The 13,115-nt window shown below is 51.1% G+C and overlaps 1 protein-coding gene across 1 annotated transcript in view; it reads left to right on the plus strand.

The window, feature by feature from the left end:
* The window catches only part of LOC142484010 (fibronectin type III domain-containing protein 4-like), a 134,470-nt gene extending 126,184 nt beyond the window's left edge, over positions 1-8,286 (plus strand). Inside the window, exon 7 of the mRNA XM_075583970.1 lies at positions 5,655-8,286. Within this exon, the coding sequence (XP_075440085.1) occupies positions 5,655-5,690 (36 nt within the window). The 3' untranslated portion in view covers positions 5,691-8,286. The remainder of the gene's footprint in view (positions 1-5,654) is intronic.
* The last annotated feature ends 4,829 nt before the right edge of the window (positions 8,287-13,115 follow it).

Genomic DNA, 13,115 nt, shown 5'->3' on the forward strand with positions numbered 1-13,115 from the left:
GGGGACATATAGTACCCAGATCATACAGACCCCAATATGCACCTCACCGCGGGATAGAAGGAACGAGGGGACGTATAGTACCCAGATCATACAGACCCCAATATGCACCTCACCGCGGGATAGAAGGAACGAGGGGACGTATAGTACCCAGATCATACAGACCCCAATATGCACCTCACCGCGGGATAGAAGGAACGAGGGGACGTATAGTACCCAGATCATACAGACCCCAATATGCACCTCACCCCGGGATAGAAGGAACGAGGGGACGTATAGTACCCAGATCATACAGACCCCAATATGCACCTCACCGCAGGATAGAAGGAACGAGGGGACATATAGTACCCAGATCATACAGACCCCAATATGCACCTCACCGCAGGATAGAAGGAACGAGGTGACATATAGTACCCAGATCATACAGACCCCAATATACACCTCACCGCGGGATAGAAGGAACGAGGGGACGTATAGTACCCAGATCATACAGACCCCAATATGCACCTCACCGCGGGATAGAAGGAACGAGGGGACATATAGTACCCAGATCATACAGACCCCAATATGCACCTCACCGCGGGATAGAAGGAACGAGGGGACGTATAGTACCCAGATCATACAGACCCCAATATGCACCTCACCGCGGGATAGAAGGAACGAGGGGACATATAGTACCCAGATCATACAGACCCCAATATACACCTCACCGCGGGATAGAAGGAACGAGGGGACATATAGTACCCAGATCATACAGACCCCAATATGTACCTCACCGCGGGATAGAAGGAACGAGGGGACATATAGTACCCAGATCATACAGACCCCAATATGGTAACCCAGGTCTGTAAGAATGTATTTCCAAGCATGGATTCTTTGTTCCTTGTGACAATCCTTCCCCCAGTTTGGAAAGCCGGCATTGTCTTATGATGGGATTTGTGGTCTGTGTGTAATCACTGTAATGTGCTTTGGGTGTTAGCCGGAAAGTTAGCAGGAAAGTAAATAAGATATTCCACTGTTACTGTCATTTCCATGGAGAAAGACTAAGCAATCCACTTAGTTGAAACTCCCCATAGAAATGATGGGATTAAAACCAGGGTTGGGGCAGCTAGGTGTCAGGACTCCTGGGGAGGGGTGAAATGCTGCTGATCCGAACTGGGAGTAAAAGCATTGTTCTGCCCAGACTCTGAGGCCCCTACCCAGTGGGAGGTCTTGAGTGCCTTAGCACGCCCCTCCTCTGGCTTTTGTGGCACCAACTTAATCGGTGCTCTGATTGGCCAGTAGCCCCCCCTCCCATGTAAAGGATAGCCACAGAGGGCTATATAAGGGGTGCTGCTGATCAGAGCAAAAGAGACTATCAGGGGGAGAGACCATGGAGACCATGTGAGACACTCTGGGAAGGAGTGTGGAGTTGGACTGTGACCAGCTGGAGATACAGGTCAGAGGGGCTGCTGTGTGTTCAGCACTCTGATATTCTGAAGCAGAGAAGCAGACCGGGGTAACCCATTTGAAGTGGGTCCCTGCACCTGGGAAAGGTAGGTTTCATTCCCCAGACCCCGTAAGTGTGTATATTTTTGTATTTTGTATTCTTGTGTGTTTCCGAGGTCTTATCCAAAATAACCTCATTTTATTTCACTGCCTTGTTTTACACTGTCACTGATCCCTTAAATATAAATGGTGTTAAATGACCTGGCCTACCGTGGCACATGCCTAGCGTGGCACATGCCTACTGTGGCAAATGCCTAGCGTGGCACATGCCTACTGTGGCAAATGCCTAGCGTGGCACATGCCTAGCGTGGCACATGCCTAGCGTGGCACATGCCTAGCGTGGCACATGCCTAGCGTGGCACATGCCTAGCCCTAAAGGCTTTATTTCACTTCAGACAAGTTAGAACAAAGTTATGTAATAAAACCACAACTCTATTTGTAGCCTATCCAGCAGCCTCACACTCACCACCTGCACCCCCCTTACACTCACCACCTGCACCCCCCTCACACTCACCTCCTGCACCCCCCTCACACTCACCTCCTGCATCCCCCTCACACTCACCTCCTGCACCCCCCTTACACTCACCACCTGCACCCCCCTCACACTCACCTCCTGCATCCCCCTCACACTCACCTCCTGCACCCCCCTTACACTCACCTCCTGCATCCCCCTCACACTCACCACCTGCATCCCCCTCACACTCACCTCCTGCATCCCCCTCACACTCACCACCTGCATCCCCCTCACACTCACCACCTGCATCCCCCTCACACTCACCACCTGCATCCCCCTCACACTCACCACCTGCATCCCCCTCACACTCACCACTGGCATCCCCCTCACACTCACCACCTGCATCCCCCTCACACTCACCACCTGCATCCCCCTCACCGCCACCTGCATCCCCCTCACCGCCACCTGCATCCCCCTCACACTCACCACCTGCATCCCCCTCACACTCACCACCTGCATCCCCCTCACACTCACTACCTGCATCCCCCTCACACTCACCACCTGCATCCCCCTCACACTCACCACCTGCATCCCCCTCACACTCACCACCTGCATCCCCCTCACACTCACCACCTGCACCCCCCTTACACTCACCTCCTGCATCCCCCTCACACTCACCACCTGCATCCCCCTCACACTCACCTCCTGCATCCCCCTCACACTCACCACCTGCATCCCCCTCACACTCACCACCTGCATCCCCCTCACACTCACCACCTGCTTCCCCCTCACACTCACCACCTGCATCCCCCTCACACTCACCACCTGGATCCCCCTCACACTCACCACCTGCATCCCCCTCACACTCACCACCTGCATCCCCCTCACACTCACCACCTGCATCCCCCTCACACTCACCACCGGCATCCCCCTCACACTCACCACCTGCATCCCCCTCACACTCACCACCTGCATCCCCCTCACACTCACCACCTGCATCCCCCTCACACTCACCCCCTGCATCCCCCTCACCATCTCCTGCATCCCCCTCACACTCACCACCTGCATCCCCCTCACCATCTCCTGCATCCCCCTCACACTCACCACCTGCATCCCCCTCACACTCACCACCTGCATCCCCCTCACCACCACCTGCATCCCCCTCACCACCACCTGCATCCCCCTCACCACCTCCTGCATCCCCCTCACCACCACCTGCATCCCCCTCACCACCACCTGCATCCCCCTCACACTCACCACCTGCATCCCCCTCACCATCTCCAGCAGCCTCACACTCACCACCTGCATCCCCCTCACCACCATCTGAATCCCCCTCACCATCTCCTGCATCCCCCTCACCATCTCCTGCATCCCCCTCACCACCACCTGCATCCCCCTCACCATCTCCTGCATCCCCCTCACCACCTCCTGCATCCCCCTCACCACCACCTGCATCCCCCTCACCACCTCCTGCATCCCCCTCACCACCACCAGCATCCCCCTCACAACCTCCTGCATCCCCCTCACCATCTCCTGCATCCCCCTCACCACCTCCTGCATCCCCTTCACCACCACATGCATCCCCCTCACCAGCACATGCATCCCCCTCTGCACCCCATCACCAGCTCCTGCATCCCCCTCACCACCACCTGCATCCCCCTCTGCACCCCTTCACCACCTCCTGCATCCCCCTCGCCATCACCTGCATCTGCCTCACCACCACCTGCATCCCCCCTCACCCCCACCTGCATCCCCCTCTGCACCCCAGGGGACAGGGTTATGGGGTCATTCACTCCAGGTGAAGGGGTACCCAGGCCAGTAAATAAAGGTATTATGCCGGGCTGGGTGTCCCTGAGCCTTATTGGGGAATTGTAGATTGTCATCTCTGCGACCCAGTAACGGCAGTAACCCTGTGATTGTAATAACATGTATGTGTGTCTCCCACCAGGTATAAGGTGGCGAGAATAATGTTATTTCTAACTATGAAATGTATTCCTGTGTTTCCCCTGTAACCGTGCAAAGGAAAAATGGTTTTAAAACCCAGCAAGCAGCCCGCAGCAGAGCAAACGGCTTTTAGCTAACTTCTGCTTGGAAGCTCCTAGCGCGCTGAGATTTGCTGTGAGCGCTGGTCGGGTAAAATCATGAAAAAGTATATAGCGTAATTTTTACAAAGTTATATAAAATTGATGAATGAAAGTCCCCCTATTTTAATTGTTCCAACAGTATAGGCATAAGGGGATTTTCATTCAGACGGCCAGAACAGAGGAAACACTGAATTTGTAATCACTGTACTTTAGAAATGCATAGCAGGAAATTCCTGCGAGGTAAGCGACGCATATTTATCCCGGATTGTAAGATACACCGTTGACTCAGAGCCAAGATTTCTGAAAAAGTACGGAGTTAAAAGGCTTCGGCCAACTAAGGTGTTAAGTGGGGAGGGGTAATGCAAGTATCCCCATCTTAGTAAATGTCCGGGCATATGAGCCAGATGTCCGGCCAGCTTAGACAAAATGTCGCCAGGTAAGAGGTCTGGGTCTGGTATGCTAAGCGGCAAAGGTGCGAGGTTCGCGCATGCCCTTAGCAAACTAAGAAGCCCCTATGCCAGGTTTTCCAAGTATGGGCAACTCTGTTATAGGCGGGAATATTTGTTCCCACAGAGAGATTGGTGGCAGAGGTTAAAGATAGGGGGTTTGACTGCATAAGAATCCCTGCAGCAGATCGGGAGTCAGATTCACCTAAGCTGGATTTTAAACTTTATACCATCGTAACCCAAGTCAAGAGTTCATAAGGAACTAAGGAATCCAGAACCAATTCTACAGCGGTAGAACGAAGTAAGCAGCTCCGGCGGAGAAACGGTGGTTGTGAGAGACTCCCCTATCCAAACACTGTTTTCGTCTCTGTTTGCGCAAAACTCCCGCTCCTGGAAAATTGTGCCTAGAGACTCTAATTCTAAAGATTTCATTTTGGGAATAGAAGATTTTGTTTTACCCCGTCCCAGTAAGTGTATTTCAAGTGTTTTTGTAAACTGTGTGTGTTCATTCTGTAAATAAATCACAATTTATTTTACCTCTTCGCTTTGCTCAATCCAAGGACCCAGGTATTAAGGTGTTAAAAGTGCTGGTCTCCCATGAAAGGCAGTGACAGGGCAAAGGGGTCAGTCCCTCCTTGGGGCAAAGTGTACTAATGGCAGTGACATGGTTATGGGGTCAGTTCTTTGTGATCCTTTTTCAAACCACATCTGACACCTATAAGTATTTAAATCATTATTAAGTCTGTTAGTAAACACTCTGACCTGAGACTTGGAAGGGGTTTGATTTCCTCGGGCAGATGGTTTTCTCTGTGTTTAACAAGAGTTTGCACATGCAAAGCCCCCCTCTTTTCTTTCCCCATATCTTTATTGGCTCTCTGACAAGGACATGATGGGATGAGGGGAAACAAAATACACGACTGACAAAAAGACGCCCTGCTTAATTTCCAAAGAAACAAAAGCAACCAGATGTTTGTCTTTAGTACGGTTACATTTGCTAATTGTATTTTTTTAATTCTTTACGACATTTCGTTTTTTGGGGAACTTCCAGGGATTGCACCTTTTTGGGGACAAAGGCAAAACGGATCATTGTTCTGGGACCCTTCCCAGATACACAATCCAGTTGTTGATGATATATGCAAGTGAAATAATAATCTTGTTTTATACTGGTTACATTTCTCTCCGCAGAAGAAAACGCCGTCGGTCAACATCATAGAAGTATAGTTCAGCTGTAGCCCGGCCTGAGACCGTGACCCTGCGCCTCCATTCAGACCATCACACCATGGACAGGTCACTTAGAGTCCCAGGGTGAAGGAAAACTATTACAATATATATAATTATAGCAATACCACAAGAAACTCTGACACCAGCGGATGTTACTCAAGGGCTCCTCCTGTCCACTGCAACCAGAAGAAGGGCGAAGCCAGCCGGGCAGCGGGAGGTCTGTCCCGCTCTCACAGCCAAACCCGTGTCACACATGGAGGCCTTGACCCGGCGTCACACACTCTACGTGTAAAGAGAGGCTGAGCTGTAACTTTACATCAAGACAACCACTGGAAGGGTCAGACAATGCACGCCTGGGCTGCGGACAGACGGCCATTCCATGTCCTGCCCGCCGTATACTGTGACCGTGATCGGGCTGGGTACCTGATGCGGGAGTGGGAGGTCCCTCTTCCTCCATTATCTTCAGCCTTTTCTCCATGGCTTCACCCTACGTATCCACATCTCTCACCCCCCAGAGCCTGAGAGCAAAGATGCGTGTCACCTACGGGTGCAGCACACCCCTGAGGGTGCCACGTGAGAACACTCACCCTGATTTCAATTTGCTCTTTGGGGGCTTTCAGTGTTTAACATATTGAATTTCATAGGACAAGACGTGGGCATACTGTCTGCCCGCGCAGGGGGCAGCAACTGTATGGGAATGTTACTGCAATGTTACTGCAATGCTACTGCTATGTTACTGCAATGCTACTGCTATGTTACTGCAATGTTACTGCTATGCTACTGCTATGTTACTGCAATGTTACTGCTATGGTACGGCAACGTTACTGCTACTGTATGTTACTACACCTGTATGTTACTGTAACGTTACTGCCATGTTACTTAACATTACTCTAATGATACTGTGATGTTACAGCTGCAGTCCCGCTTATTCATTTCCACCTTTATTTCCTCTATTTAAACCTCACACTTTTGTTTTTTAGATTTGAAGGTTTTATTATTTAGTCTGTTTTCTCTTCGTGGCAAACGTGTGCAAAAATACTGACATCCAGTGATATCAGCACAGAGACAAGGACTCCTCCTCCTCCTCCTATTACCCCATATAACCCCTCCCTATACCTCTTCCCATTACCCCATATAACCCCTCCCTATAACTCCTCATATTATCCCATATAACTACTCCCTATAACTCCTCCTATTACCCCATATAACCCGTCCCTATAACTCCTCCTATCCCCCATATAACCCCTCCCTATACCTCCTCCTATTACCCCATATACCCCCTCCCTATAACTCCTCCTATTACCCCATATACCCCCTCCCCCTCCTCCTCCTATTACCCCATATAACCCCTCCCTATACCTCCTCCTATTACCCCATATAACTCCTCCCTATAACTCCTCCTATTACCCCATATAACCCCTCCCTATAACTCCTCCTATTACCCCATATAACCCCTCCCTATACCTCTTCCCATTACCCCATATAACCCCTCCCTATAACTCCTCATATTACCCCATATAACTACTCCCTATAACTCCTCCTATTACCCCATATAACCCGTCCCTATAACTCCTCCTATCCCCCATATAACCCCTCCCTATACCTCCTCCTATTGCCCCATATACCCCCTCCCTATAACTCCTCCTATTACCCCATATACCCCCTCCCCCTCCTCCTCCTATTACCCCATATAACCCCTCCCTATACCTATCCCCTCCTCCTATTACCCCATATAACCGCTCCCTATAACTCCTCCTATTACCCCATATAACCTCTCCCTATAACTCCTCCTATTACCCCATATAACCCCTCCCTATAACTCCTCCTATTACCCCATATAACCGCTCCCTATAACTCCTCCTATTACCCCATATAACCCCTCCCTATAACTCCTCCTATTACCCCATATAGCCCCTCCCTATAACTCCTCCTATTACCCCATATAACCCCTCCCTATAACTCCTCCTATTACCCCATATAACCGCTCCCTATAACTCCTCCTATTATCCCATATACCCCCTCCCTATACCTCCTCCTATTACCCCATATACCCCCTCCCTATACCTCCTCCTAGTACCCCATATAACCCCTCCCTATACCTCTTCCCATTACCCCATATAACTCCTCCCTATAACTCCTCCTATTACCCCATATAACCGCTCCCTATAACTCCTCCTATTACCCCATATTCCCGCTCCCTATAACTCCTCCCTATAACTCCTCCTATTACCCCATATAACCGCTCCCTATACCTCCTCCTATTACCCCATATAACCCCTCCCTATACCTCTTCCCATTACCCCATATAACCACTCCCTATACCTCCTCCTATTACCCCATATAACCCCTCCCTATACCTCCTCCTATTACCCCATATAACCCCTCCCTATACCTCCTCCTATTACCCCATATAACCCCTCCCTACCTGACCTGCTATCTGACCTAGGACCCTTTATTATCTGACCTGGGACCCTTACTGTCTGACCTGGGACCCTTACTGTCTGACCTGGGACCCTTACTGTCTGACCTGGGACCCTTACTGTCTGACCTGGGACCCTTACTGTCTGACCTGGGACCCTTTATTATCTGACCTGGGACCCTTACTGTCTGACCTGTGACCCTTACTGTCTGACCTGGGACCCTTACTGTCTGACCTGGGACCCTTACTGTCTGACCTGGGACCCTTACTGTCTGACCTGGGACCCTTACTGTCTGACCTGGGACCCTTACTGTCTGACCTGGGACCCTTACTGTCTGACCTGGGACCCTTACTGTCTGACCTGGGACCCTTACTGTCTGACCTGGGACCCTTACTATCTGACCTGGGACCCTTACTGTCTGACCTGGGACCCTTACTGTCTGACCTGGGACCCTTACTGTCTGACCTGGGACCCTTACTGTCTGACCTGGGACCCTTACTGTCTGACCTGGGACCCTCACTGTCTGACCTGGGACCCCTTATTATCTGACCTGGGACCCTTACTGTCTGACCTGGGACCCTTACTGTCTGACCTGGGACCCTTACTGTCTGACCTGGGACCCTTACTGTCTGACCTGGGACCCTTACTGTCTGACCTGGGACCCTCACTGTCTGACCTGGGACCCCTTATTATCTGACCTGGGACCCTTACTGTCTGACCTGGGACCCTTACTGTCTGACCTGGGGCCCTTACTGTCTGACCTGGGACCCTCACTGTCTGACCTGGGACCCTTACTATCTGACCTGGGACCCTTACTGTCTGACCTGGGAACCTTACTATCTGACCTGGGACCCTTACTGTCTGACCTGGGACCCTTACTGTCTGACCTGGGACCCTTACTATCTGACCTGGGACCCTTACTGTCTGACCTGGGACCCTTACTATCTGACCTGGGGCCCTTACTATCTGACCTGGGGCCCTTACTGTCTGACCTGGGACCCTCACTGTCTGACCTGGGACCCTCACTGTCTGACCTGGGACCCTTACTGTCTGACCTGGGACCCTTACTATCTGACCTGGGGCCCTTACTATCTGACCTGGGACCCTTACTGTCTGACCTGGGACCCTTACTGTCTGACCTGGGACCCTCACTGTCTGACCTGGGACCCTTACTGTCTGACCTGGGACCCTTACTATCTGACCTGGGGCCCTTACTATCTGACCTGGGACCCTTACTATCTGACCTGGGACCCTTACTGTCTGACCTGGGACCCTTACTATCTGACCTGGGGCCCTTACTATCTGACCTGGGGCCCTTACTGTCTGACCTGGGACCCTCACTGTCTGACCTGGGGCCCCTCACTGGAAAGAAGATTTGATGCTGTGCTATTTACACAAAGTCTCTCCCAATGTAGCAGGAAATTCTTCGGATTAATCCGGGCGCTGTTTTGTGCCAAATCTAACAGCCGGGATTATTACTGCCCCGGCTGTGACAGTGTTGAGATATCTTGCTTCAGTTCTGCCTCAGGTGCCTTAGCGTATGATTTGTGCAATGTTACATGATGTTAGCGTGTGATTTGTGCAATGTTACATGATGTCAGCATGTGATTTTTGCACTGTTATATGATGGTAGCATGTGGCTTGTGCACTGTTACATGATGTTAGCGTGTGGCTTGTGCACTGTTACATGATGTTAGCGTGTGGCTTGTGCAATGTTACATGATGGTAGCATGTGGCTTGTGCACTGTTACATGATGTTAGTGTGTGGCTTGTGCACTGTTACATGATGTTAGCATGTAGCTTGTGCAATGTTACATGATGTTAGCATGTGGCTTGTGCAATGTTACATGATGTTAGCGTGTGGCTTGTGCACTGTTACATGATGTTAGCGTGTGGCGTGTGCAATGTTACATGATGTTAGCGTGTGGCTTGTGCAATGTTACATGATGCACAGTTTATGATTAGACTTATTTATTTCTGCATTTCTGTGCCTCGTTTCTGTTGCCCTTTTTGCATGTATCCGTGTGCATCAAACATACGTGTCTGTGCACCGGTACATACAGAACACCGCAGCATATGGAAAAGGCTTGTTAATCACGGTTATCCGGTTGCTTGTGTTGGACATGTGTAGCTACCCGTGAGGATTACACGCCTGACGCATGAGGCGCAGAGTCAGACTTCAATCTCGTCCCCAAACCCTACGCCCCTTGTTATCGGGACAGCAGGAGGCCTCTCTGTGCATCAACTGAAACCCCAAATAATTAGGGGTCATTAACTAAAGTTTCCCAGCTGTAAACTGTGCGCGTGACGCACACAGACAGCCGCAGAGTTACTGCGGGGAACACCCCACGGCGTTTAATTCAGTTTATTTTTTTAATAAGCCTGGTGCTGTATTTTAACATTGGTTTTGCAGCTGGGAGACTTTAGAAAATAGACTACTTGGAGCCTGGAGTGTTTCATATCTCCGGCGTTAGCTCATCACAAGTCCAACATCCCTGTGTCTGACTCCCTCAGAACATCACAAGTCCAACATCCCTGTGCCTGACTCCCTCAGAACATCACAAGTCCAACATCCCTGTGTCTGACTCCCTCAGAACATCACAAGTCCAACATCCCTGTGTCTGACTCCCTCAGAACATCACAAGCCCAACATCCCTGTGCCTGACTCCCTCAGAACATCACAAGTCCAACATCCCTGTGTCTGACTCCCTCAGAACATCACAAGTCCAACGTCCCTGTGCCTGACTCCCTCAGAACATCACAAGTCCAACGTTCCTGTGCCTGACTCCCTCAGAACATCACAAGTCCAACGTTCCTGTGCCTGACTCCCTCAGAACATCACAAGTCCAACGTTCCTGTGCCTGACTCCCTCAGAACATCACAAGTCCAACGTCCCTGTGGCTGACTCAGAACATCACAAGTCCAACATCCCTGTGCCTGACTCCCTCAGAACATCACAAGTCCAACATTCCTGTGCCTGACTCCCTCAGAACATCACAAGTCCAACGTCCCTGTGCCTGACTCCCTCAGAACATCACAAGTCCAACGTCCCTGTGCCTGACTCCCTCAGAACATCACAAGTCCAACGTCCCTGTGCCTGACTCCCTCAGAACATCACAAGTCCAACGTCCCTGTGCCTGACTCCCTCAGAACATCACAAGTCCAACGTCCCTGTGCCTGACTCCCTCAGAACATCACAAGTCCAACGTCCCTGTGCCTGACTCCCTCAGAACATCACAAGCCCAACGTCCCTGTGCCTGACTCAGAACATCACAAGTCCAATGTCCCTGTGCCTGACTCCCTCAGAACATCACAAGCCCAACGTCCCTGTGTCTGACTCAGAACATCACAAGTCCAACGTCCCTGTGCCTGACTCCCTCAGAACATCACAAGCCCAACGTCCCTGTGTCTGACTCCCTCAGAACATCACAAGTCCAACGTCCCTGTGTCTGACTCCCTCAGAACATCACAAGCCCAACGTCCCTGTGTCTGACTCCCTCAGAACATCACAAGCCCAACGTCCCTGTGTATGACTCCCTCAGAACATCACAAGTCCAACGTCCCTGTGTATGACTCCCTCAGAACATCACAAGTCCAACGTCCCTGTGCCTGACTCCCTCAGAACATCACAAGTCCAACGTCCCTGTGCCTGACTCCCTCAGAACATCACAAGTCCAACGTCCCTGTGCCTGACTCCCTCAGAACATCACAAGTCCAACGTCCCTGTGCCTGACTCCCTCAGAACATCACAAGTCCAACGTCCCTGTGTCTGACTCCCTCAGAACATCACAAGTCCAACGTCCCTGTGCCTGACTCCCTCAGAACATCACAAGTCCAACGTCCCTGTGTCTGACTCCCTCAGAACATCACAAGTCCAACGTCCCTGTGCCTGACTCCCTCAGAACATCACAAGTCCAACGTCCCTGTGTCTGACTCAGAACATCACATGTCCAACGTCCCTGTGTCTGACTCCCTCAGAACATCACAAGTCCAACGTCCCTGTGTCTGACTCAGAACATCACAAGTCCAACATCCCTGTGTCTGACGCCCTCAGAACATCACAAGTCCAACGTCCCTGTGTCTGACTCAGAACATCACAAGTCCAACATCCCTGTGTCTGACTCAGAACATCACAAGTCCAACATCCCTGTGTCTGACTCCCTCAGAACATCACAAGTCCAACGTCCCTGTGTCTGACTCAGAACATCACAAGTCCAACATCCCTGTGCCTGACTCCCTCAGAACATCACAAGTCCAACATCCCTGTGTCTGACTCCCTCAGAACATCACAAGTCCAACGTCCCTGTGTCTGACTCAGAACATCACAAGTCCAACATCCCTGTGCCTGACTCCCTCAGAACATCACAAGTCCAACATCCCTGTGTCTGACTCCCTCAGAACATCACAAGTCCAACGTCCCTGTGTCTGACTCAGAACATCACAAGTCCAACATCCCTGTGCCTGACTCCCTCAGAACATCACAAGTCCAACGTCCCTGTGTCTGACTCCCTCAGAACATCACAAGTCCAACGTCCCTGTGTCTGACTCCCTCAGAACATCACAAGTCCAACGTCCCTGTGCCTGACTCCCTCAGAACATCACAAGTCCAACATCCCTGTGTCTGACTCCCTCAGAACATCACAAGTCCAACATCCCTGTGTCTGACTCCCTCAGAACATCACAAGTCCAACGTCCCTGTGTCTGACTCAGAACATCACAAGTCCAACGTCCCTGTGTCTGACTCCCTCAGAACATCACAAGTCCAACGTCCCTGTGTCTGACTCCCTCAGAACATCACAAGTCCAACGTCCCTGTGTCTGACTCCCTCAGACCATCACAAGTCCAACGTCCCTGTGTCTGACTCAGAACATCACAAGTCCAACATCCCTGTGTCTGACTCAGAACATCACAAGTCCAACGTCCCTGTGTCTGACTCAGAACATCACAAGTCCAACCTCCCTGTGTATGACTCCCTCAGAACATCACAAGTCCAACGTCCCTGTGT

Source organism: Ascaphus truei, unplaced genomic scaffold, assembly GCF_040206685.1.
Source record: "Ascaphus truei isolate aAscTru1 unplaced genomic scaffold, aAscTru1.hap1 HAP1_SCAFFOLD_418, whole genome shotgun sequence".
Taxonomy (NCBI): Eukaryota; Metazoa; Chordata; class Amphibia; order Anura; family Ascaphidae; genus Ascaphus; species Ascaphus truei.